The sequence below is a fragment of the Drosophila miranda genome, chromosome 2 (assembly GCF_003369915.1).
Source record: "Drosophila miranda strain MSH22 chromosome 2, D.miranda_PacBio2.1, whole genome shotgun sequence".
NCBI classification, from domain to species: Eukaryota; Metazoa; Arthropoda; class Insecta; order Diptera; family Drosophilidae; genus Drosophila; species Drosophila miranda.
In genome coordinates, this window is record NC_046675.1 from 6,659,331 (window position 1) to 6,683,913 (window position 24,583).

The 24,583-nt window shown below is 44.6% G+C and overlaps 4 protein-coding genes and 2 long non-coding RNA genes across 9 annotated transcripts in view; 2 read left to right on the forward strand and 4 right to left on the reverse strand.

Moving 5' to 3' along the window:
* The first annotated feature begins 900 nt into the window (after nt 1-900).
* On the forward strand, nt 901-1,596 carry LOC108154554 (trissin). Its single transcript, XM_017284857.2, has 3 exons — nt 901-1,033; nt 1,095-1,185; nt 1,239-1,596. Exons 1-3 carry the CDS (start codon nt 997-999, stop codon nt 1,423-1,425), a joined length of 315 nt encoding a protein of 104 aa, XP_017140346.1. The 5' UTR covers nt 901-996; the 3' UTR covers nt 1,426-1,596.
* A 52-nt stretch (nt 1,597-1,648) lies between these two features.
* On the reverse strand, nt 1,649-3,213 carry LOC108157193 (opsin Rh6). The gene is made up of 3 exons (XM_017289122.2): nt 2,363-3,213; nt 2,024-2,304; nt 1,649-1,963 (listed from the first exon to the last, which is right to left on the reverse strand). The coding sequence occupies exons 1-3, from the start codon at nt 3,068-3,070 to the stop codon at nt 1,843-1,845; spliced, it is 1,110 nt and encodes a 369-aa protein (XP_017144611.1). The 5' UTR covers nt 3,071-3,213; the 3' UTR covers nt 1,649-1,842.
* A 232-nt stretch (nt 3,214-3,445) lies between these two features.
* On the reverse strand, nt 3,446-4,498 carry LOC108157194 (B9 domain-containing protein 1). The gene is made up of 3 exons (XM_017289123.2): nt 3,978-4,498; nt 3,671-3,916; nt 3,446-3,611 (listed from the first exon to the last, which is right to left on the reverse strand). The coding sequence occupies exons 1-3, from the start codon at nt 4,351-4,353 to the stop codon at nt 3,520-3,522; spliced, it is 714 nt and encodes a 237-aa protein (XP_017144612.1). The 5' UTR covers nt 4,354-4,498; the 3' UTR covers nt 3,446-3,519.
* A 6,384-nt stretch (nt 4,499-10,882) lies between these two features.
* On the reverse strand, nt 10,883-12,165 carry LOC117187017. 2 transcript variants are annotated; one of them, XR_004471823.1, is made up of 3 exons: nt 12,098-12,165; nt 11,063-12,036; nt 10,883-10,959 (listed from the first exon to the last, which is right to left on the reverse strand). It is a non-coding gene; the product is annotated as an uncharacterized LOC117187017 (long non-coding RNA). The 2 variants fall into 2 exon arrangements; XR_004471822.1 differs by having other exon boundaries at nt 10,896-10,980.
* LOC108156492 (A disintegrin and metalloproteinase with thrombospondin motifs 9) overlaps nt 11,146-24,583 on the forward strand; it is a 33,294-nt gene continuing 19,856 nt past the window's right edge. Inside the window, exon 1 of one of the 3 annotated variants that reach the window (XM_017287982.2) lies at nt 11,146-11,523. In XM_017287982.2, the coding sequence (XP_017143471.2) occupies nt 11,170-11,523 (354 nt within the window). In that variant the 5' untranslated portion in view covers nt 11,146-11,169. Of the gene's footprint in view, nt 11,524-22,176; nt 22,487-23,960; nt 24,330-24,583 lie in introns of those variants that run through there. The other 2 variants (XM_017287984.2, XM_017287985.2) reach the window with 2 other exon arrangements.
* On the reverse strand, nt 15,091-16,966 carry LOC108156494. The gene is made up of 4 exons (XR_004471824.1): nt 16,629-16,966; nt 16,252-16,547; nt 16,061-16,163; nt 15,091-15,719 (listed from the first exon to the last, which is right to left on the reverse strand). It is a non-coding gene; the product is annotated as an uncharacterized LOC108156494 (long non-coding RNA).

Consider the following 24,583-nt stretch of genomic DNA (forward strand, 5'->3'; position numbering starts at 1 on the left):
TAGTGGGAATGCGCCGTAAGGGACATTGTTGAGGGGATAAAGGACATTGTGGCGAGGAAAAATCCCAGAGAAAATCCCAAAAAAGTCCCACCAAACTTGAGCGCCAAATAGAAATTGTTTGAATGTGAATCATCGATATTTTTTCTCAAACATCGATGTTTTTATTATTTTATTATATAATTGAAATCGATGCTGTTATTGATTATAAAATTGATATCGATGCTTTTATCGATGCTGTTATTGCCGGGGCTGCCACGTCGATGAAAAAAGGTGGTTTATCGTAAAATTAGAATATCGTAAAAGTTACGTTAGCAGGTTAAAGGAATTTAAAAATCAATTTGAAAATGTATACACCAATTTTTACATGCGATCCATTTAAGGCAGCTGTTATTGAAAAAATCTCGTTATGCGCTTAAACGAATTAAAAAATCAAGCTGGAAATTTAAATTTGCATTTGAAATTTGTACACATTTAAGTGAATAATTCATATTATTTAGAAATTTCCAATTGGCGAATGTCGTAAATGTTTTCATTCTGTTGTTTTCCAGGAATTTTCTTAAGAAAATTAATGCCTTTCGTATGCACAACTTGTCACAGGCAAAACTTTTCAAACCTGATGTTGGTTCCACCACCCCCACATCCTCTCAACCCACCCCAAAAGATAAACTTCCTATAAACTTGTTGCGCAAGCTGCAATTGTATTTTGCTCTAAGAACCTTGCTTGTATTTATTATGCAGCTCATGTTCACATACTTGGATGAATCCTGTCCGCAACATGCTTCATTGACCACTTTCAAAATGTGCATGGCATCCCATTTGGGGTGTGTGATGGATATGGATAGGGCTATCCTGGGCAGTATATAAGCCCGGCAACCAGTTGCTCCATCCTTTCAGTTGCGCTTTCTCTGGGACTCGACACAGGCCACAAGACAATTGCAGCTCCTATGAGCGCCATCACCTATTGAGCAGCATTTCCACGACGACCACAAGACAAGGATGCATTGGCTAGCACATTTTCAGATCATTTTGCTATGTGAGTAGATGGCAGACCAAGTATATATGCAGTTCAACTTATAAATTGATTCCTTCCGCAGGCATATGGTTAATGTGCTGCAGCTCAAATGCCATGCCATGCGACTCCTGTGGCAAAGAGTGTGCCAACGCCTGCGGCACTAAGCATTTTCGGTAGGTTTTTGTTTTCTTTTTTGGAAATATACTTCACATCACTTCTTCGTTAGAACCTGCTGCTTTAACTATCTACGCAAACGCAATGATCCGGATGAGCTGCGTCGCAGCTCCGATCGGAGACTGATTGACTTCATATTGCTGCAGGGCAGGGCCCTGTACACCCAGGAGCTGCGCGAGAGACACCACAATGGCACCCTGATAGACGGCACCCTCGGCCTACAGACCTACTATAACTGAAGACCCCCCACACACTGACAATGATACGGATATCCCCCTGATACGGACTCCTCCACGATTCACATGACGATCCACGGCTGAATGCTTGAAATGTTTGAGATGTTATTTTTTCCAATAAAGGCGCAAACTTCTTTGGGGCAATATGCTTTATAAAGCATTCTACTAACTCTACTAAACCCAAGTATTCCATTTATTCATTAGGAACTCCGATTAGACTTTGATTTTGTATCAATTGCAGTTTGTATATTTTATCATATTCTATTTTTTTTTTTACATTTTTTCATTGCCAACTTTTTTTGTGTGTTTTTGTTTGTTCTTTGGGCTATATGCAAAATAGTCTAAGTCTAAGCCGTGTTTGTAGAACTCTAAAGCTGTCAGTTCCTATCTGCTGCAGTCGTCGTCTCCTCTTTAATGGGTTTATGCCTGGGATTCGCTGATCTCCGTCGTGGCCTGAGTCCTGGAGTCAGAGGGCAGCTCGTCCTTGCCACAGGCCAAGCATGGTATCTTCTCCTTGAGCACCTGCTTGTACTTGGGGTGGCTGGAAAAGAGACAAAGAGAGATGCTATAATGGACTTTATTTGGGGCAAGATCAACCCACCTCAAGCCGTAGACAATGGGATTGCATACGGCATTCGCTTTGGCAAATACGGATCCGCAAATGGTGCTGAGCGGACTCAGGTGCATGGACTCGAAGATGCCCGCATAGTTGATGATGGTGTAGGGGGTCCAGGCGAAGAACCACAGCGAAATGGTGGTCAGAGCCACCTTGGCCAACTTGATTTCGATGGCCTTGCTCTTGTCGGCCTCGCTGTTGCGGAGTGAGGCCACGTTCATCTTCTTGGCCTGCTCCCTCATGGCCTTTTCATGGGCGGCCACCGCCTGCAAGCAAAGAGAAACACTTGTCGCAGTCTGTAGTCTCATCTGGAGCCGATCCTACCTTCATGATGTGCCAGTAGGAGAATATAATCGTCAGCAGTGGGGTGAGGTACACCCACAGCGAGTAGACAATGATGTAGGAGCGATTCCACCAGTCCTTGGCGAAGTAGTCAGTGCCGCAGGCAGTCATATTGCCCTCGGGCACATACCTGTTCCACCCAAACATTGGCATCAGGGCCCACGCTCCGCAGATGGTCCACACGACCATGAGACGGATCACCGCTGACGTGGTCGTTAGAGGTTTCCTGGCCATGCCCTTGACAATCACACAGTAGCGGTCGTAGGCGATCAGCGTCATCGACCAGATGGAGACACAGCCGAAGAGGGATCCAAACAGGCCGTATAGCTCGCAAAGGAAGGGACCCATGATCCAGGTGCCGTAGAAACCGTTGAGCACCACCGGGGGGAACATCGTGAACATCATCATGAAGTCCGAGAAGGCGAGATTCACCACGAACATGTTGGAGGGCGTGCGCAGACCCTTCGACGAGGTGAAGATGTACATCACGATGAAGTTGCCCGCCAGGGACATGGTACCGAGGATGGCAATCACAAAGCCGATGATTCCGAACCACATGGGCTCGAGGGGGGGCCATTGGTACCAGTAGGGATCCACCATGTGCATGATCTCGGCGGGCACGCTCTCGGCCAGACTGAGATTGCGGCCATCTCGCATGTAAGCGTAGGTCGGCGGATTCAGGCTCAACATGACTCCGCTGGAAAGGCTTCCGGCTTCGGACTTCGGTGGTGGCTTCGTTTGAACTGTGGGTACTCTGCTGTGGCAACTATTTGCTGTCCATAGCAGAATGGCTGACTCTTCGTTGGCGCTGGACTCGGCGCGAATGCCTTGGGCGTAACCGCGGGCCCAGCCTTATATCGGCCACTTGAGTCCAGCCAATCTTAGCCTAATTGCCCTAATCCAATTAGGATGCACTTGGCCAATCCAAAAGCTGTTGGATTTCCACTTGGGTTTTCAATTGCTGCAAATTTGTCGCGTCGGATTAGGCGGTTGGTCGCGTCATTTCCCTGCTGTCTTAGCCACAAGGCAAGGTCAAGTTTGAGGCAACCACCCACCGGCCAATTAGATTAATACAAAACGCTTTCCTGATTCGATAAGTTCACGTTTTATTGACACACATCCACGGGCCTGCCACCTGCTCAGGCATGCCACTTGTAGCCCAGTTTGCGGGCTCCCCTCATCATCGTGTGCAGCTGGAACTTCAGGCTGCCGTAGGACTCCATGGAGAGCCCTAGAATAGAGACACAAATGACACACCCACAATCCGGAGAGCTATGTGTGAGGGCTTACCTTTGCACGTCATGCTGTTTAGCAGGACCTTGGGGTCCTTTAGTTCTGGCTCTCGACGCAGCAGCCAACTGGTCACATCGGCTATCATATTTGGGCACTTGGGCAGCAGGATGGAAGCTTCCCGCTCGGTGCTCTCGTCAGTGGCAGGACGACTACCGAACACTGGGAGATGAATGTGGGCATAGCCCAGCAGGACCTCCCGTCCCATGCCACTGCGTCCGAACACGCTCACCAGCAGCTGGGGCCCTGCAACACTTAATAATGTGAGTAAAATGCACGAAAAATCAGTGAAGATATGACTCCTTACAGCCGAAGGGACTGGTGCTCTTGTAGGTCACCTCGATGGGCATATTGAAGACAATCGGTTCGTTGAAGTGTCCATGCTTGTTGGTGGCCAGCTGCGTGAGTCCATGCTGCGGCCCAGACGACAGTTGCCAGTCGGAACCGGCCACCAGTTCGTAGCGCAGGAAGACGAACTCCTTGTCGGGGCCCAGTGGAAATGTGGCGGACACTATCTGACCCGTGATGCTAAGACTGAAGTAACTAGTGGGTTTCGAGTCCATCGCCTCCTTGGCACATTTTAATTCTTTATTTATTTTCATTAGCATTTGTTTGGGTTTTTCTTGTTTCGAGCCTGTGGTCTGGTTGCCCAGGATACTGTTCCATGCGTCGTAACCGCTCATTGTTGTTACCGACACAAACACGACACTCGCAGAGGGTGAGTTTTCCACTCCAAATGAATATATTTTCTCTATGACAGTTACCAGCTACCATTAGATAGTGCTGGAAAGGGTTGGCATTACCGAGAAGAGTGTTGGAAAGGGCTGAAACAGATTTAAATCTTAAACATTTATTTTCTAAATTGTATTTTGGTGGAAGAACTAATAAATTACTATTTTAGTATCAGGGGAGTAATGTTAGAAAGCGTACCAACAAAGAGTGTTGGAAAACCACATTTCTATTAAAGTTACTGCAATTTCTGCTTACAGCCATAAATTATTGTATTGTTTATAGATAGTATATGGCTTGTCCGTATTTAATTATAGTTAAGATAGGTCTTAAATCGTACTTCTCGCTTATTTAATGGTTGAAGCCGGAAAATTCATATCCATAAATCAATTTAATGACATTTTTAGAAAACGATGTGCCTGGTAAGAACATTCACTGGGCAAAGTAGTGGCTGGGCTTAGTCTTATAAATTTAGTTAATATATTGAGGAGACAAACTTATGACTTATGACTCGACTGATAAGCTCTAGGCATGTCGGGCCACGTCGACGCCATGGTAATTTAATACCTTCCACTGCATTACATGCACGTTACATGGACATGGCTTGTGGCTGATTTTCTTGCCCTGGTTCTGCTTTGCATATGTGGATACGACTCAGAATGGAAGACTTATGTGCGAACGATTAATACGTGACAATTTACATGATATTTATACGTTTTCTGAGTCCGGACACTGGGACACTGGGCGTGTGCTGGCTGTTCTCGCTGTCGTGGCAAAAGGTCAATTACGATGGACAATGGCCCACACTCCTACTACGAGTCTGTGGATTGTTGGGGGGTTCTTTAGCCGTTGCTGTAACTAATTTTGTAATGGCTATTAGGTAATTTATTGCTGTCAGTGCTGCATGTTTATAAATCATTATGACAATTGTCGGCGCTACCGAAACGGGAAGTAGCGCCTCCGATAACCAGCTTCGGCTGCCGCTGCCACTCCCTCCCGGCATTATGCAACAGCGAGAGCTGAGCTGGTCAACAGCACAGACATTCAGTGTTCAGTATTTCCATATTACACACAGCCGTAATTAAAACGCGCCACAATAATGTCAATAGTTCAAGGCGACTCCAGCTGCCGGCGGCTGCCGTGGTGGTGGGAGGGGGGTAAACTCCTGTGTCTTCTCGAAGAACAGCACCACGCAAATGAGCTTGTCATGGCAGCTGTGTGTCTGTGCATGGATTCTGCGAAGGTGACTGGTGCAACAGCTGGCCCGAACCTGCACCAAGTGGCATGCCGCAATCGCTGCCTGCCGCCGATCGAGTGGCGTGTACTCGTACTCGTATGTTCTGTGGCATGTGCAGTTCTACGGAATGAGCCCATTTCCAGAGGCGTAAACAAAAGCTTAGGCTTAGCAGCAGCGGCAGCAGCGGGCCATCAGTCGAAAGCCATAAGCCGCTCATGTCAGTTCGTTCTCTTTTGCAATTGGAGATCGGAGAGAGCTGCTGACGCGGCAGCCGTCGACTCGACATAATTTCGGATCAAGTTGTGCGGCAATATGCTAATTTGTCTGCATTTTGGACAGTTTTTCCACATCTAATACGCCCCTGGGGTATTGCACACAAGCAAATATCGCACATATGTACATTCTGATGCATTCAATTACGTTTTCGGAATCAATGAGCCAACGAATTATTCAGAAAGATATATACATTTCATTCTTTTATTTTGTGATGTGCTTTTCGCGCTCCTCCCGTATCGAGTTAATGCCTTATATAAAACCGATTCATATCCATTGAATGATTTCAGCCAAAAGCTCGTACGATTTTCAATTGAAGTCTTTCAGTGGCAGTGCATTGCCCAGCGCCACCAGGAGTGGGGTTGGTTTGGTTGGTTTCCACATTACAGAAATCCGAGAGGTATGCATGTCGACTGCTGCACATGGGCTATGGCATGGTATGGTATGGTATGGTATTTCTGGAACAGTTCAATGTCTTTGGTAAGGCCGGAACCATCTGCAGATGCCTAATGTCTTTCTCCAGCTTGCCGGAGAGTTCAAAGAGCACAAATGATACGCGTTTATCTAGTTGAATTTTAGTCGATTTTTATGATCTTGCCTTTCAGCGGGCACTCATCTTTTACGATATAGCGGTACTTCCCATTGTACTTTCATATTCAAAAATGTTTTTAATTCCATCCAAAATTCAAGTACTTTCCATATGATACTCATAAATATTTGCAAGCATAGTGGATACAGTTTTTGCATGCCCGAAACCGTTCAATCTCTATCTCAAGGAATAGACATACTCGTACGAGTCTATATAGTCTACATATGTACATATGAATGTCTGTATATAAATCTATATATAAACCACTATATTAGTTTATATTTTGCGCATTGCGTGGGCGTTGGTCTCAGGGTCAACGCACGTTGGCCATCTCCCGGTTCCCGGCTCGCAGCTCCATCCCATCCCCCATTTAGATCGCCATCTGTGCGGCTGCTGTCATAGTGACTGGCCAGGCTGCTTGGCTGCTTGGCTGCTCGGAAGCTCTATGCTGTAGTTGAATGGATGATATATACCATACAGTTAAGTGAAATGTATCTTCGAGATACGCCACGGAACTATGGGAGTACAACAAACGCTTCTTACGCATGTCTCTCTCTCTCTCTCTGTAGCTTTCGTTTGTCGATTCCGATTCCTGCCGCTGATTGACAGCGCACGTAATTGAGTTTGATTTTTGCGAATTTCCAGAATTTAGACATCACCCATCTGAGGCACAGTTCTTCGATCCGTCCGATCATGTCCATGGCGGCGGCCCAGAGGGGCTGCTGCGGGGACTCTAAAAAAGGTTTCTGTTTAGTTAGCCCAAATATTTGATTCGATTTGATTGAGCAGCTGTCAGAGGAACTTAAAAACCTGAGCTCTTAATAATTTCAGTGGCCTTTGGATCTTTTGCAAGCTCTCCATCATTCAATCAGGATCAATATTTATCAATCAAGTGTGTGGGTGAGCAAAAAAAGAGTAGAAAAAAGAATCGCTTGGAGCTGAAATGAAAACGCGCCGAAACTATGGAACAACGCACGCACATACAAAAAAAAAGAAACTCACACCCATACACACACACACTGCCTCCCATATGTATACGGACGCACGCGGGGAATTGACTAAGAGGCCTGCGCGTGTTGGACGCACGGACGGATAAACAGACAGGGCGTCTGACATCCGAAATCTAAAGATTTGATATTGATCCACAGTCTATGGCCCTTCTTTCATTCGTTTTTCCTGTGTGATCTTCAAGTTGCCTTGGAAACCGTCTGCCGATCAAAAATCTATGGGATCTCAGCCAACGAAATTGCATATGCAAGATACTGTAGCCGAATATGGGGCGGCTGCGATCTGCTCCATGCCCACCATCGTACTCGTATCTATGCTATTTTGGCATTTACTTTACTGCTAAACAAAAGTTTATGGCTGCGCGTGCTGTCGGCCGGCTAATGATCAAAATGCGTTAATTATTAAGATGATACAATGCGATACAGATCGGGATAGATACCATACATGGATAGATACAGCGTGGTGGCTTGTGGCCTGTGGTCAGCATCAGATGGTTCCGCATTGAGTTCTATCCAAGTAGCAACAACTCTTTGAGGAGCAGCTATTCTCATCCATTCATTCGAGTGGATTCGAGGGTATTGGAGTGTTCGGTAAACTAAAAATGATTCTCTCTTGTCTGTGATGTACTTTCCCCACAATTTTATGGTTGTTTTGTAACATTTACATCTTCGGGTGCTGTTTTATGTTGGCTGCCCGGTCTGCCGGCCGTTTGTTGTTAATTACAAAACAAGCGTGGCATAGCTGCTGCCACGATGCAACGCCCTGTTGCCGATCAGTTTTCCCGGAATCATCGCCTCTGTCGAAGGCTGTTTTTCATTAGCCAAAGGCCTCCTCTTCCACCATCCACACAATTCTACATCATATTTGCTCAGGGTATTTCGTTATAATTGCTCCCCGAGGCTGCAGCGGAGAAAATAGCAACAGCGAAATGGATTTTTAATTTCCAACTATACTTTAATTTGGCAAACGAGCTCTCGTCTTTTAATTGATTAATTCTTACTGCTGCGCTTGATTAAAGAAAATATTTAATATACAACAGGGTCAATTGCTACATATGGTAATTTGCCATACAAGACATTTATGTGGAAGAGTTCTCGACGCGATCGAGCAACTATTTTTGTCCACTGACGCGATCAGTAGACGCAGTACGTACGTAGATTGCTCTTGACCGACATCGAATGGTTGTATGACTCTATATAGGAGAATAGCGGTTGAATCCAGCTCTACAATATCATCCATTTTTTGCCTAAGTAACGATAACTCTTAAGACACTTCCTACAGGGTTGGTCATAGCATGACAGTGTTTCAGAAGCATTCATCGTGTCATCGTAGTACGTAGATTGCTCTTGACCGACATGGAATGGTTATATCCGAATGTAAGACTCTTAAGTACGTGAATACCGGTTAAATACAGCTCTAAAATATCATCCTTTTCTCCTTAAGTAACTATATCTCATAATCCTATAGGATTGGTCATAGTATGACAGTTTTTCAGAAGCATTCATCGTGTCGTCGTAGTACGTCGATTGCTCTTAACCGACATCGAATGGTTACGTCCGAATGGCTATATACGAGTCTACCGGGTAAATCCAGCTCTACAATATCATCCTTTTTCTGCCTAAGTAACTATAACTCTTAAGACATTTCCTATAGGATTGGTCATAGTATGACAGTTTTTCAGAAACATTCATCGTGTCTTCGGAGTACGTAGATTGCTCTTAGCCGACATCGAATGGTTATGTCCGAATGTATGACTCTTAAGTACGTGAATAGCGGTTAAATCCAGCTCTACGATATCCTCCTTTTCTCCTTAAGTAACTTTATCTCTTCATCCTATAGGATTGGTCATAGCATGACAGTTTTTCAGAAGCATTCATCGTTTCATTTTTTTCATGCTCACTTATTTATTGGAAAGAAAAAGTCATCGCTGATGTACAGTCCTTGGTAAAAGCAAAATTATTTTGATTTTTACTAGTATTACCCTAGATACCTACTACCCTGGATAGTTTTTCCCATCACTACCAAAACATACCATACTGCAGTCTACTTGATCACATCGCTTCAGTTACTAGGTGAGACTACCTTAAGATATCTGCGTTTATCTTGAGATATACATAGATAACACTTTCAAAAAGGGAAAGTCATTTGCTTGAGAGGTTATAGAACTCTCTGTATGTATGCCTACATGTGCGCAAAGAATCGCCAAAGATTTTGGCTACTTACCCAGATTAAAGCTCTCTTACGCTCTCTCTCTCTCTTTAAGCCCCCAAACCGCTGCGAGACTCTCATTGTGTCTCTCTCTCTCCCGACTTCGGCTCGGCTCGGTTAACTTCGGGTGGTTCGGGTTTAAGTTTTGTGTTATTCGGGACTACGTGTTCTTGTGGCATTTCAGCTATGGCCAGGTCTTGGACAATCCTGGGCACATGGCACGTTTACCCACAGCACTTCCCTTCTGGCGGGCTCACTGTGTAAGATCCCAGTAGCGGGCTATGCCGCGGCTATGTATGTGCATGTACAATACATGTATATTTCATTCATATCAGGGGCTGAGAGAGCAACTTTTTAGTCTTAATGCTGTTGCTTTTGCTGTTGCTGTTGCTTCTGCTGTTTGGGGCTGTGGGTGTATTGGTGCTGATCTTGCCGGCCTGGCCCCGTCCGACTGCGTCGAGCTGTCGCTTTTTACTGCGGCACCAGTCCGAAGCGGTATCTCGAGCGAGCCGAAACGCAAACGCTAGAAACACTTTTGTCTGGCGTACATATATTCATTTTTGTTGTCTTCGGTGGCGTTTGTTTATTTTCGCGCGTGTGGCCAGCCTATACCGATCCCGATCTCGATCTCGGTTCCGATAGCGATTCCATCCGATTCCAGTTCCGACTCTCCTACTCCTCCTCCTGACAACAATGCCAAGAATGCTCGGACTATACGATAATGCCATTGCCATGTGTGTGTATAGATCTCTGTGCGGTTGGGTGTGTGTGTCGGCGTGGTCTGGTTAACTTTGACATGGTGTTGTGCAGCTCTGGGACAACCTTCACCGGCACCGAGCAAAAAGAGCAAAAAAAAACTGTCTCCCAAAAAACCGACTCGACTCAGAATGTTCAAGTAAATAAATACGGGGTACACGGAATAGCTAAGTGAATGCATCTAAAGCGTCAGAAGTATTTCCACATAAGAATAAAATGAAATGTGAAATGGAGTAACATTGGAGAATTTCGCGATTCGGCATAAAAGATTTCAGACGAAGGCGACGATGCAGACCACGACCACATAACATAGTGTCTTCATAAACGTTTTATCTAAGCTAATCACTGCCATAGTCATAGCCATGTGCCTGTTCTAAATCTACATTATACGAACTACCACCTCAATGTTGATCTTCGCCCAAGAGGCGGGTGCGTGAGTGCGCGTGCGGCGTCGACGTCAACAGCAACAGCAACAGCAACGTTAACGGTCTGGAACGGAACGGAACGGAACTGTCGCAATTCAATTAGCAAAATAAGCAAAGCCCCGCAGGCCAAAATACATACGTACATACGTATATACTACGATACTTACCCACACACATACGCAACGTGCGTGGCAACGAACCTGAGCCCGATTTCGCGCGCATTTTTGCACGTGCTGCCACCGATCGATATCTAGATAGCTCTTCCGCATCCAACATGTCGATGACAAGTGCGACAGAGCCCGAGCGATGCGTATCGCTGCTGAACGGTCGCGCAGGCGCTCTGGACGACTATGCGCATGACTGTGGGAGCGCCACTCTCCGATCGACGACATCGGGCCGCAGCAACCAGACGAACAGCACCACGATCTGCGACTCGCCGGAGACGGAGGCGGGTCCGGAGGAGGAGCCGTTCGAAGATGCGAACGATGTCGAGAGCTGTCTGCGTGGGACACTGGCACCGAACGACCTTGAGGATGCCGGCCTGCGGTACTCCTACAAAGGCATACCGCCGGAGCTCTACTCGCCCAAAAAGGATTTCATTTACAAGCGGCCGCTGGTGGACAGACAGGTAAAGGTTTCTTCTTTTTTCTTTTTTGGGCTGCTCGGCAACGGCAACGGCAACCTGGCCAAATTCTGGTCATATTTCATGGCGTGATGTGGAGCTCGGATTCGGATTCGGGCTCGGAATGGGCTTCCACCGGTTGGCCCGCTGGGCCTTTTGTTTTACGATATTTCATTTATTTCTTCTTGTGTTTTTTCCTCTGTTTGTTTTTTTTTTGGTTTATTTTTATTTTATCGAAATCGGCTGGCAAAGCGAAAACCAAATTCAAGTTAATTTATTGCATTGATTCCACAATCGATTTGTCGAGTTCTTTCTTTTCTTTTATAATTTTCGGTTGATTTGTCGCTATTTTTGTGTGCTCGTCTCGTTTTTTGTATTCCACGGTCTGTGTGTGTTTTTTTTCTGCTCCTCTCTTTTTCGATTTTTGATTAAATACCGAAGAGACACAAAGAAAGCGTCGTCGCTGCGGGGCCATCGCATTTGAATACACACGCTCCATTGCACACCCGGCAACAAGACCTAAAAAATGCCCAAAAAAGAAGGAGAGTAAATTAGCAACATAAACGACATCGCAACAAACCAACAATGCGATGCCAGTGGCAAATAGTTGGATTTTATATTCTGCGACCACACCGGACAGTGGCTGCCGAAAGACTGCAACGGGAAGATGCCTCCCTACCTGCTCTGAGAGCATTTCTATACGCGATACTCAAAGAGTTCAGGGGTATATTCGATTCGAGGTGTGTAACACCCAGAAGGAAGCGTTTCTGACCCCATAAAGTATATTTATTCTTCATCAGCATGAATAGTCGAGTCGTTATAGCCATGTCTGTCTGTCCTTGTGAGACCTATAGCTCGAAGAGACTATAAAAGCTAGAGCAACCAAATATGGTGTACAGACTCTTGTCATCTCACACCATTTAAAGTTTTCCGCCTTTCAAAAAAGAATTTCAGTATCTACCAGATCGTTACTATAGCCAGAAGATCATTCTCTCTCTTTCTCTCACACGCTCTTCCTCTTGCAGTGTGCGCGGGAGCGTTATAGTAACACACATGTTGACTGAGTATGTAGAGCCGCGGCCCTTGTCGCATTTGCTTTCTACTTTGCCCAAGTGAAGGTGATTTTAGAACCCATTATTCTTAGTCAGTAAGGCAAACACATGTACATATGTAAATTTTGGCAACAATAAGGGCAAAGCTGCCACTGAGTCACTAGCTAGAATGATTTTCACTTACGTCAAGACTTGCTCCACTGCTGTTTTCTGGACATGTGTTTCCGGAACGCTACGCTTATCATCTTTAAGACAAAAACCTCATTCGCAGAATTGTATCATTGTTGTATCTGCAATAGATGATAAAGATTATCTTTGCCGGCCCAACAGTAGGTGGCAGAGTGATAAAAAATAGTTATAAAATCATATAAAAAGTGTTCGTTCGCATAAGGTGTTTGGACCTGAGCATAGGCAGTGGCAGTGCCTCTAAAAATGCAAATGCAGTCGAGGCCTTCGGGAAATGCCAAGCCACAATTGCAGCTACACGACCTGTGTGAAAAGTGAAGATAATTAAGTTTTAGCTCAAGCCCAACAAGGTGTGAAAAGCGGCTGGACGAGACGTGACAATAACAAAAACGAGTACAATAGTCTGTAGAAAAAAACATGGCTTACAAGTCGTTCAATTAGAATTTTATCAACGTTCGCTTGGAGCGGGGGACAGTGCAAAGTGTCGCAAAAAACACGAACAAATGCACGGTACGTAGGAGTTCATGAATAAATAATGTTGGGGTTGGGTGCGTATTAGGAAGTCGGGGAGCTGTAAGCTCGCCCCGAACTGATAACGATTCGCTGCCATGGCCATGTGAAACGTAACCCCCATGGGATGCCAGGCGATTGGGATGGGGATGGGGATGGGTATGGGACCGCTGACAGCTGCCGATAGACTGTCTATATAGCACGGCGCGTACATCTCTGAAATAGAAAAAATTGAGACAATATATTTTGTTTATTTGTTTTTGTTTCGTTTCGTTTCGAAAATAGATTTTCCCATTTTTTATGTGGCGCTTTGGGTCGCCACGGGATACTTGCTGTAAGTAAGAGGATTGTACGGGTACATGGTATTAGGGGCTGTCCGATTTGTATTTCACCAATGAAATGTGCACTATATGTAGAATTTGAATATTATTTTCTTGTTTTTTATTTTATTTTTTTTTTTTTTTTTGAGACGTCCGTCGTTGTCTTGCGCGTGTTTCTCTGTCCCCTTGTCTTCAATTTATTTCGTCTACTTTAAATAAAAATGAAGAAAATTTTTAGCGTTCATTGACATTACAAAAGAGACGAAGAAATGAAAAGAAAACGAATCCAAAACGAAAACGAAGTGTACACAAGACAAGACTGAAATTGAACATTTGTCGAGAACCCCTCCTCCCCCTCAAGACCATGCCATCCATATGTGGGTGTTGTCCGATTCGTAGGGGATTCTGTGTCCCCACCCTGTGATGAACCCTGCCCGAAAAATGATCGTGAAATAAGTATTCTGGTCGGCTCTCCGCACTCCATCGCGATGGGTACGATACTTTGCGATACAATGGGTTTTCGTATGCCCATTTGTATGCAAATGAGAAGGGCGCGCCCCCCCGGCGGGCCGAGGGCGGGGGGTGACAAATAACTCTTGTCTGTAACCGCAATATAATTTCAAGTAAAAAAAGTCCAAAAATAAACCTAAATAAATGGAAGTGTGATGCCGGGGCGTGACTTTAGGGTGTTGTGCTGCTGGAGCGCTCTCAAAATTGGCTTTTGTTTTTTTCGTTTTAATTTATATATATTTTTTTTGTCAAAATATATTTACGTGATCTGCATACAAGACAATTCTCTGAAGGCCCGCATCTGCCGCCCCGCCCCGTCGCGAGCCACCCACGTGCTTCGAAAGAACCAAAGACTCAACTACTCATTTTCTAGCTTAAGAAAACTGTCAAAATGGGGAAAAAATATTTAAGAAATACATGAAGAAAAAACGAAAGAAAGCAGACGAACTTCAGATGCTCTCTTGGAGAATTTTTCTAGGCGTAAAGCCTGAAACGTCTTGAGCCTTAAAGGTCTGATCTGGTAATGATCTGTAAAGTATTCCTTTTTCGATAGAGTATGGGTAACGATCATCAAAGCTAACCAGACACGACACGACTTGGCCCGAAGTGATTGCTCATTTTAATTAATTCTTTTTTAATTTATCAGTCAAGATTAATGTTGAACATGTTCAATCTGGCCGGCAGTTGGTTTTCGAAAACCGAATGGGGAATTCGCTTAGCTGCGGTTTCTGTGTTAATAATTTAAATATGGATTTTAGGCAGACATTTTCGGCAAGGTATTAGCATAATTGGTGACCAATGTCCATCTCGGGACAGGCCGGGCCACTCAAGGCGAAAACACCTTTAATAATTATATCTCCAATTTTTCTTCACATTCGGTTGTTTCTTTTGTATCTTTTTCTAATCACAGGTCGTGAATGAATTTTGCGGCAAATTATTTGAGTTGTTTTTGGGTGTTTTTTTTTTTGTTTTTTTTTTGGGTAATACAAATTTGTTTAACTGATTTGTGGGCTTACATCAAAAGGCAGAACCGCCCCTAAGCGGGTTTCTTTTCAGCTCGATTCTGTTTGGGCCTATCTCAATGCTTTATTCGGTGTTTAGTCTGTGGTCCAACCATAATAGGACAGACAACCGACTCTCTTAATGATTTTTTATTTATTTGCTGCCATTTGTTGTGAGCCGGCTTATCGCATCTGTGTCCATTTCCAGCCAGAGCGTGTAACATAACTTTACATAAATCCATTATATTTTAGCTTTACGATACTCGTTTAATTATTTCGCCCTCTCGAATGATATGATGGTGGCATCATCACTCTCATTCCCATCCCCAAGGCAAATGCTGGATCATCGCAGCAGGGCAGGCATTATCTCCACACATTGTCGCTTTGCATATAAATTGGGGATCCGATGGGTCTTTTGGATCTTTTGGGGACGGGGCGGGGCGATGCGGTGCGTCTTTATTCATATGCTAAACTCTTTTGCCTGAATTCAGAAGTCAAAAGTGGTTTCTCGGGGCTTGGAATCTATTTGAAAGCAATTTCGGAACCTTGGGGCATCATCACTTTATCATCGAACTCGAATGGGTGCGGTGCAGCAGTTCCATAAGCCGAACGCAGTCCGAAATCTGAATAAAAAAAAAAAACACACATATAAAGAAAAAGAAGGAACCTTCTTAATGGCATGGTTTTGTTGTTGTTCTTATTTCCTTTATTTGAAGGAGTGCGGATTGGCTTTGGCTTTGCCTTTGTTTCGATTCCCAGGAATTAGACGAGGCCTTGCGGTTTCTATGCGGGGTGCAATTTATACATTCGGGTGGCATGATTTATGAGACAATTGATGCCATTTTGATTGCACATCAAGCATACGGCTAGTAGTCCTGGCCCATCCAGACCTTCTTCGAATTCAACCCAGCAGCCAGCCTCCAAGCCTCCGTTCTTCTGGGAAGCCCAAGATACCAAGACATACCTGACATCTATAAATACAACATCTAATCGCATTATGGCCACACGCCCTCCGGTTCGTGGTGAAATCGAATATCTGCCGAGGGGCTTCGACAACTGAGCGGCAACTAGAAACAAAAACCGAACCAAAATTTGCATGCAAAATCAATTTAAAGTCATTAATAAATCGACCTGTTTTATTTATTATTTATTTACATTTCTCTCCTCGCTTTGGTTAAATATATTTCCGCCTTTGAATATTTGTATCCGATTTGTGATACCCAGTGATGTGCTGGCTGCTAGGGTATGTTGCGTCGGAGAGAGCGAGTGATCAACTAAGAGACTAGATAGCTCTAAGGGTATCTTTCAGTCGGCAGCTGTATCTTTTATGGTTTTATTAAGTTCTCACGAGCGCAATATATCTTGCCTAGACCTAGGACCACGCGCGTGTTCGATCCCTAAGCGGCAGCACAGGTTCTCCAGAGCCCTACCCTAGGCCTACACCCGATCAGCTGTCAGATGATAAATAGATGGATAGATGGATGCTAATTTGCATTGACAAAACTGCACGTCATGGAAGAGTTGATATTTACCCAAATGTTTAGCAAGAAAATAAACAAACTTCTGCTTACACGGCGTCTGAACAAGTGAACAAGTACTATATATGTACATATACCTACGGGGAGACCTGGTCTGTGTACGATCGATCTGATCTGCAAACGATCTGCGAAGCTACGCTAATTAATGCTGATAGCAACAAGCGCCGTACTCTCGTACTCGTACTCGTACTCGTGCTGTGGGCCTTATCTGTCCGCTGGGACCGGACCGCTCTCCGAGTCTCTCCGGCACGTTTGCCGGCGTTTTTGGGACCCGGGCTCAGCTGTTCCGATGGAAGACAAACACACTTTTTATTTAGTTTTACGACACTAGCAACAAATTAATAAAAAAAAAACCTATTTGTATTTCTATTTTCGTCTGGTCCCATGACTTTTATTTTGATAAGAATAATTTTGAATTTTGTATTCGAAAAATTGTGCAACTCCTTCGGGACTGCCATAGAACATTTTGTACATATTTATGTATTTTTCCCAAGAAGAAATATTGATTAATTGCCGGCGCTGAAGGCCCTGTTTTCAACAATTGTACATTTAACAGGCACGATCTTGGACTGTTTTATTTATTATTTACGCAAGTGCACGAGAATAAATTATTTTAAAAATATACGAGTGCTGGTGTGCGTTTAAAATTGTATATAGAATGCACAAATAAATGAAACATGAAATTCCGTTTACGCAAGTCGAAACATGAGCACTGCCCCCCATTCCCATTCCTATTCCCATCTCGACTCCAAATAGCCTTTCGACGGTGGCATGGGAAATCAATTGTAGATTAAAATAAATGGCTAGTATATCCCTCGGACTCGTACTATATACAAATGCTATGGCTGCCCTGCCTGTCGGTTTCCATGGGCGCGATTCGTTGGCGTTGGCCGCTGGACAAAGCCGTTGCCTTCATTGCCTTCAGGCATCAGGCACAGTCCGTGAAGATAGCGCGTCGAAAAGTGTCAAAAATCATATAATACTCCACACTCGGAAACAGCCTAAGCACTCTTATTAATTTTAGCACTCGACTCCGTACCACTCCAGACAATTGCCACAAATTTCGGGGCAGGTAAGTAAAGCAGGCGTGTCAATTGCTAAACAATATAAACACAAATTACTATGTTCGCCGACAGCATCGACAGCAACTTCAACTGTCATTTTTTTTGTGTTGTTTGTTGGCAGCCGACTCCAAATGATGGCCAAAAAGAGCTGCCAATCCGATCCGTACCGTTAGATGGCGCTGCCGATCGTACATGATTTCCAGCATAAGCATTTCATTTAGCAGATATATATATACCCTCGTTTGAGGGGGCTCCTTGCCTTGTTATTGTACAATTAGTTGTATTTATGTTGCGGCTGGTGCGGCGACGGCTGTCGCTGTCGCTGTCTGTCGTACAATAATTAAACGACCATTAGGCGTATTTAGCGCACAGCAATGAAATTTGGGTCATTACCAAAGCAAAAGTCAGCCCAAAACAGAGGCACACACGTGCTGGCCCCCGTTTTGGATGTGTTTATTATGATTATGATTATGATATTGGCCGGACCGGCCCACTGCCCGCTGCCCGCTGCCCACTTGCCAACGCATCTGTTCTTCATAAATATTATGGAATCCATAAATTACACCCAGAGGCACTGGCCAGAAGGCGAAAGTCTAAGGCTGAAACGAGTGTGCGGATCGATATGATGATATTTCGAATATTGAGGCGTGCGTGAACAATTTGAGGCGTGGGAACTTCTCAGTCTTCTCAGTCTTCTTGGTCTTTATGTTAGATCCCAGTTTCAATCTCCGCTATTCTCAATGAACGTGGCCGGCCGCAAGCTGGCGTTGCTCTTTCGCGCCAGAGAACTGTGGGCTGTTGCCAGGGTTTGTCCAGATTTGCCCCCAGGGCGCCTGGTTCGTGTTTATGGGCTCACTGACAAACTGACAACTAAACTCAATTATGGCCTAATGAAATCGACAATTGGCGGGAAAGAGACAGCCGGCCAGCAAATAATGAGAGCTGCCAACGCCCCGCCGTACCGCAGAGAGTAACAGAATTAATTATTGGAACCGTAACAGTTTTTGTTTGTAAACCTGCCAGGCATGTGTCAAGGAAATTGGGTCAAACCGTATGCTCTGGGCGCCAGAATTAAAGGTATCCGCAAAAAAAAAAAACTTGTTCGGGGCCCCAAGTCTTTGCCTTTTGTGTGGGTCCCTCCACAAATGAACTCTTGTTCAATTTGTCATGCCCGATCGTGACAATTGAATCGATCGCCAGTAGATTGATGGCAGACCTCTAGGAAACTAGAATAAGAACGTGTGGTGGTCTCCAATTGGGGGTCATAAATACGCGCGGTTAATGAACGCCGTAAAACAGGGGACACAATGCAAATCGATAGACAATGCCCGTAAAAAAATACATTTGTATGGATAGTACAAGCCATTGATTTCGCAACTTATGGCCCCTGGTGATCGACGATCGACGATCAACGATACGATCGTGGTGTGGTGGAAGCTTGGCTCCGATGTGGCAGATGTGCGTCGTCGAGAGCAATGCACATACAGAGTGTGGCAGAGGAGCAGAGGAGCAGAGCTACCCACTAAGAAAACATTGTCTATGGCTATGTGGGTCTGCTTTGCTTAGCCAACAAGAGAGTACACATACTGCCGCTCAAGTACATCAACCTCGAGTGGATCTCGTTAGGCAACCAAATAGAATACAAAACTGAATAATTCCAATCATAAATATTAATTTATGCGTATAAATCGCCATATTTGCTGCCCTCTACAGGCCATAATAAAATCGAAAGCCTTCGACTGCACTGGTTAGCCCACTTGCGGGGCCCGCGGCCCACGGCTATACTCGATACTGATTTAAAATAGAGCTCAAGTGGTTCCATTAATCCCAAGCGATGCGCCAAATTCGCATGAAGAGCATGCCGTTCGCCGTTCGCTCCTTTTTTGTACTAAACGGCGTACAATTAAAATTAAGTTCCACCAACATTGTCGTGTTCAAATTTCAGTCTGTCTCCGCCATTAATAAAACATTATGCGTATAGTTTTAACAAAGCACATTTTCTCCTTTGTAGAAACAAAGGCCGGTGGGAGGCCCTCTTGTCTCCCGGAAGCTGTACAGAACTTTGCCCTTTCCATTGTATTTACAAATCGTTTGGGGCTGGGGATTGTTTTTTACGCATCGCCTCGTCCCTGGGTGCCTGAGAGAAACCATTTGGGCCAAAGAGCGGTAATTATTGGTCTAGACCAACTGTTTGTTGGCTCTTGTAAACATGTCAAAGCGAAAATAAACTAATTGCCCCGGCATATCCGACAGCTGCAGGAATCTGTATTCAATCGTACATATACATACATACACACACACACACATATATACATATGTAAGTGTAGTCTCTGCCACAAGGTTAACGCGATCCCAAGATACTTTCATATTTTGAATGTCAAGTGTTTTAGGCGATGACTTTTCGAACAGATGCTTGGCAGATTCCGAGCGAATTACAGAGGGCAGACATTAGTTTTGATGGCGTCTAATTGTCAAATATAAAAACGGCATTTTAATGGAGTCCACAGATCTTTCGGATGCGAATACTGCGAATTGTGTCATGTCATGCCCGCGTCAAGCTGTTAGATGATTCTTGTAAAAATTCCCTATGCCACACAATACACAATACCAATACAGATAATAATAGCAATTTCAACACATTTTGATGAGAACTGTCAAAAAAATTAAGAAATTCCAGCAGTACAGTGGCCATCATCGACGCCATCGACAGGCCCGGTCCCGGTCGTCCAGTCGTCCCAGTCGTCCCGGTCTTGTTGCCGGCCGCTTGCCTAGTTAATAAATATAATCTCTTTTGATGGATTGAACAGCACACCAGCGATCCAAGCTCAAGAAACCAAAGCAAAGCCCCCCCAACGGAGACCCGGCTTTGAATGGGCCTCCTTCTCCTCCCCCTCTTTCTCCTCCTCCACTGACATCGCCATGAACTCTGGCGAGTTTTGTTTTTCGGTTCAATTGTCTTTGGTGGTGTTGTTTCTGGTGCGTAATAAAATAATACCAAAAATGTATTAATTTTTATGGTTTATATTTTGTTGATTTCTTTTGGGGCCGGCGTATGAGAAACGTTCTTTACGCGACAAAAGGCTTTTCACAGATGCTCCAACGAACGAGATATGTGGTGCTGTACCGAACCAGAGCATACCCTACCTGAGATCGTACCGGCCGAAAGATCAGTTAAGAAGTTCTCGACCAGCCATAGATTGGGGTTCGCCATTAGTGATGTGGGGGACTTATCTGATCCTTTCGCTAGGCGCGAAACAATTTGCTAACGTTCCTATCGTTAGACAGTTCCGGTTCAAAGTTTTTTGGCTCGACTTTTCGTGTAGGGCACTTGCCTGGCTCAATTAACTTAGATCTTATCTTGGGGGCCATGCGTGCTCTCTCAGGGGAACCCGTCTTATCGCCTGGGTTTCGGGCAAACCAGTTTTACATAAAAGTAATCTCAGCTTTTGCCTCGTACTCGTCTTCGGCCTCTTGGGCATACGATTCAGCCTCTTGGCTGTCGGTTCGAATCTACTTTTGTGGGCGCAAACGGAAATTTAATGAAGCGTTAATAAGTACCCAGAAAAGGGCCTTCAAGCCAAAGAGAAAAGGGTTCGCAAATACCTCTTTGGACAAAGGCAAGAATGTCGTGTATGTTGTTAGCTCTCCAGGGCCCCACTTATTTCATTTCTGATGATTACATTTTGTTGGTGTTTTCTCGGTTTTCGCATATTCATAAGTTGGAAGGGCCGGCGTCTCATGTGGGGATATGGGGTATGTAAATACTGTGGCATGCTGGGCCTTTGCTTTAACTGGGAATTGTTCTCATTAGTGTTTGTACAGTTGTTGTAATTAAGAGCACCGAATGCTGTCTGTTCTCTGTCGGAAAGCTCTCCAATCAGACCCCAAGACATACAGACATACATACATATGAATATCATGGACACAGTAATTATTTCAGCCCATTTTTCATTAAATTGTAATCATAATTCATTAGGGTATTATAAGTATACACAGCATCCAAAAAATCGCCGCCTGTTGGTGCAGATGGGGCTGCGACAGCGCCCTTCCTTTTCCTTGTCTGGCGTCGTACATGTGGCAATGTGGCAATGTTGCTGTTGTAGCTTTTGCTGCTGTTCTCTTGGGCGCAGCTGTTGCCAGCCAGTCAGCAGCAGCAGCAGCAGCAGCAGCAGCAGCAGATTTACCATCAGCATCCGACCAACTTCAGCGTCAAGTGATCTTTCAGTCGCTTGCGTGACGCAGATCCGATCATATTTGCCTGCTCCTACAACGCGGACGCACCGCACCGCATCGTATCGTATGCAAAGCAAAAGCCAAAGGATTCCTCTGGATCCAATCTGCTTCTCTGTTTATGGCTGTGCCCAATTTGCGCCGAGGCTTGGCCCCGCTTGAACGCATTACAAATCGCGCGCAGGCGCAGCAGTGTAACAGTTTAGTGAACCCGCGGTTCGCGGCCCGATGCACGGGCCTGGCCTGGCCTGCTCCTTTTTTGGGCCCTCGTCGCGTGAGTAGGAGTCTGGTGTCGCTGGCGTGTAGACCTTAGTGTGATCTTGCTGTTCCCCTTCATGCCTCTTGGCCTGCATCCAAGCGGAAATTGCATGTTGGCGTTGCGTCTGCGCGACGGCTCAGTGTTTGTTCATCGGCTCTCCAAAGTGCAGTGAAAACTCAAGGAAAGCGAAAAATAAACGCAAAATAAACAGAAAGATGTCGACATCTCCAGGGGACTTTCCACTGGACAGGGAGCCGTTGAAGCCCGGTCCGCCCATGGCTATCCTGGAGATCGTAAAGGTATTCCGTTTTATTTATGAATCCACCTGCAGAAGTACTTAAAGTTTGCTTTATAGTGGTCCAGTGTTGACTGTCACTATTGGACTGCTTCGACCTCAATCGGTGTGCCATAAAAGAGTGCTGTGATTGTAAAATATGCTCTGAAAGTGCGCAGCATAGTGTTATTGCCTTGTTTTCGCATTCAGTAAGTCGTTGCAGCACTATTACGACCCAATTATGATTTTATATGCCGCTAATTAGGAAATCATTGAAAACAAACGATCGTTTGAGAGCTCTTTTATTGGGGCGTGTGATAGGATCTGCCAGTGACTCTCAGAACCATCATCTTACTTTTGAGTTGCCGAAATACACAGAAAATCGAATTGCCGGTTGAGCAAGTTTAATCGCTCAATAAACAATAGATATACATAGTATACATTTATATATATCGCATTAATGTCACTGATTCAGGGACAATATCATAAATTAGAGTTAATTAAAGTGCAAATAGCCGAAAGACTGAAAAGAGCCAGAGCCAGAGTAGAGTTTGCATAATAAATTGCATACTTCCTGGAAACCAAAGACAAAAGTCAGTGGTCCAAAAATACCCGTGCCCGTACCCGTACCCGTACCCGTACCCGTACCCGTACCCGTACCCGTATAACCGCCAGAGATCAACGCACCCACATGTCGAGCGGATTTCAGAATTATTGCCTTATGTCACAGCCTCGCGCGGGCGAGGCACGAGAGTATGTCATAGACTTTTTGGCAATTAGTGCCAAAAAAAAAACACATACACGAACCGAAGATAGACCGACGACAATTTTCAGAAAAGTCTCCGAGACTGGGGCAGAGGCGTTCCGTTTTTATTTGGTCATAAATTCGTGCGAATAGGGCAGGGCAGAGCATCGACTCAATGAACCAAAACCAAACCCAAACCCAACCAAACCAGGCAGGCACTCCTTTGCGGAACTGCTCTTGGCTTATGTCAGGGCCAGAGTTCTGCATGAGCCACTTGGACCATGCATTCAGACAGACACTGACTCGATGCTCGAGCCATCAATTGAGGAAATATATACTTTTCCGGTGGCGCCTACGGTCAAGTGCGAGACGAGGCCCACTGGGCGCCAGAATTGCTGGGATTCTTCTTCTACAGAGATATTTTTGAAAGCATTTGCACTGCATTTATCAGATTGTCACAATCCGTTGCAGATGGTTGCAATTGAGAAGTGCGATATTATTAGTTCTTGGCACAGAACGCCCAGAAGAAATGCAAATAGAAAAAAAACAAAAAATAGAAAGCATATTAGAGAGAGAGCGAGCAAATGGAGGCATTCGTCTGACTGTGCTGGCGAAAAAATATATGAAAAGTAAATTCTAAAATTATTTCCAAGAGAGTAGCATCTTTCGGCTAGATGATAGCCAGCTTTTCTCTTAGATTGTTTACAAATGCCGCGTGAGCGTGAGAACTTGGGATTAGATCGAGAAATTTGTATGTTGGCCGAGAATATGCGATCAGTATGCTTTCGAATTTCGCACAAGATCTGCACAAGAAGCGAAACCAACCGAACGAATATTCGCGGGATTTTACGTCGAGATCGTCGAGAACTGAGCGAAAACTAGAAATATCAAAAATCGTATAGGATAAAATGAAAATAGCATAAGAAGTGCAGCGGAAATGCAAACAAAATTTACATATAAATTCGAATAAAATTGCATAAGTTCTTTTTGATGGGATAAATGTCATATACACAAATTACTCAACGGCGACCGGTGAATTTTCGAATATTTTTCTTCATTTGATCTGAGAAAATTGGGTATAGTTTGTGCAGATAAAAGTGCTCACGGCTATCATTTACGAGAGGTGAATATATCGGATCTGTTAAGAAACATATATGTCATAATAATTTAACAAAAGGACCTACCACAACAGCTAATAATATTAAATCACAATTAATAGTTTAATACATATTTTATGGGATATATTAAGACACCAAAATTAGATCTATTGGATCGATGGATACATTTTGGGCCAAAGAAATATATACCTCCTGTGGTGTTAAAAAAACCACCTCCTTGGTTTTAGTTTTATTAATTTCTTTATTTAAGGTCTGTTCT